Source organism: Corvus brachyrhynchos, unplaced genomic scaffold (assembly GCF_000691975.1).
Source record: "Corvus brachyrhynchos isolate BGI_N302 unplaced genomic scaffold, ASM69197v1 scaffold1135, whole genome shotgun sequence".
NCBI lineage: Eukaryota > Metazoa > Chordata > Aves > Passeriformes > Corvidae > Corvus > Corvus brachyrhynchos.
Window position 1 is genome coordinate 33,891 of NW_008238129.1, and position 1,292 is coordinate 35,182.

Consider the following 1,292-nt stretch of genomic DNA (forward strand, 5'->3'; position numbering starts at 1 on the left):
CGTGGCCGGGTCACCATTCCGGGTTTGGGGTCTTGGAGGAGGTAACAGGGTTCTGGGTGCTCTTTGGGGTTGAACTGGGGGCGGTTTGGGGGTCTGGGGGCAAGGGAATTCTGGGGTCGTTCAATATTCTGAGGGAATTTGGGGGTCATGGAGCAGCGAGGTGTGAGCTGGGTCCCCATCCCTTTCCTGCCTCCGAAAAGACAAACGTGGAGGTCACGGACATGGGGATTTTGGGATCATGGGGCGGGGATGGGGGAGGTGGGGGCTCATTCAGTCCCCGGGGTGGGTTTGGGGGAATAACTGGGAGGAATTTGGGGGTCTTGGGGCAGGGAATTTCAGGATAATGGGGAAGGGAGGCAGTAGATGAGTCCCTACCCTTTTCCTACCCTCCCAAAAAGCCACACTGGGGGGAATTTGGGGATCATGGAGCAGGGAGGTGGCAGCTGGGTCCCCCAGGACAGGGACCAGCCAGGTGAGAGACCCTTCCCCATACCTGGAACCAGCCCATCCCATGGGAACACGGGATCATTCCCACCTGATCTCTTCCCCATCATGTGTGTCCTCATTTGTTTAAGTCCCCAAATTGTCCCCCATTTCCACATCCTCCCATGTTCCCACATGCCCCACTATTCCCACATCCCCCGCATTCCCACATCCACCCGTTCCCACCTCAGTTCTGATGTCACGCAATTCCTGCCCCATCAAACCGGCCAGTGTTTTGGGACCCTCCCGGTGAGGCCAGACTCCAATCCCTGGGGGGCACCCAGGGATCGTTTTGGGACCATTTTGGGATCTGGGAGTCTCCCTGGAGGGACACCCCAGCCAAGCCCCCTCCCCTCTGCCCATCCTGCCATCCCCCTGCAGCCATTCCATGGCATCTTTCTGTTGGTTTTTTTCCTTTTTTCCCCTGTTTTCCCCATGTGTCCCCCCCCCTCCCCGCAGCCCATCGTGCGCGGCTCCAAAGGGACCCAGGATGGGACCCCTGGGGGCCGGGATGGGACCCTGGCGTGGCTCCTGGACGAGCTGGAGGCCGTGTCCGTGTCGGTAAAGGGGTGTTCCCAGGCCCTTCCTCATCCTCCTCTTCTTCTTCCTGCTCTTCTGCCTCTTCTGGAGTGGGTTCTCTGCTCCTCTTCCTCATGGCTTCCTGTGCTCCACTGGGATCATCAGCGGCTTCCTTCCCCGGGGTTACATCATTGGCTCTGGAGCGGTTTCCTCTTCTTCCTTTTCCTCTTCCTCTTCCCCACTGTCCTGCTCCTCAGAAGTGGTTCTTCCTCAGAAGTGGCTCCCCCTCT

The 1,292-nt window shown here is 59.1% G+C and overlaps 1 protein-coding gene across 1 annotated transcript in view; it reads left to right on the forward strand.

Annotated features, from left to right (window-relative positions):
• PAK4 (p21 (RAC1) activated kinase 4) overlaps positions 1-1,292 on the forward strand; it is a 10,262-nt gene that overhangs the window by 5,305 nt on the left and 3,665 nt on the right. Inside the window, exon 3 of the mRNA XM_017733553.1 lies at positions 943-1,044. Within this exon, the coding sequence (XP_017589042.1) occupies positions 943-1,044 (102 nt within the window). The remainder of the gene's footprint in view (positions 1-942; positions 1,045-1,292) is intronic.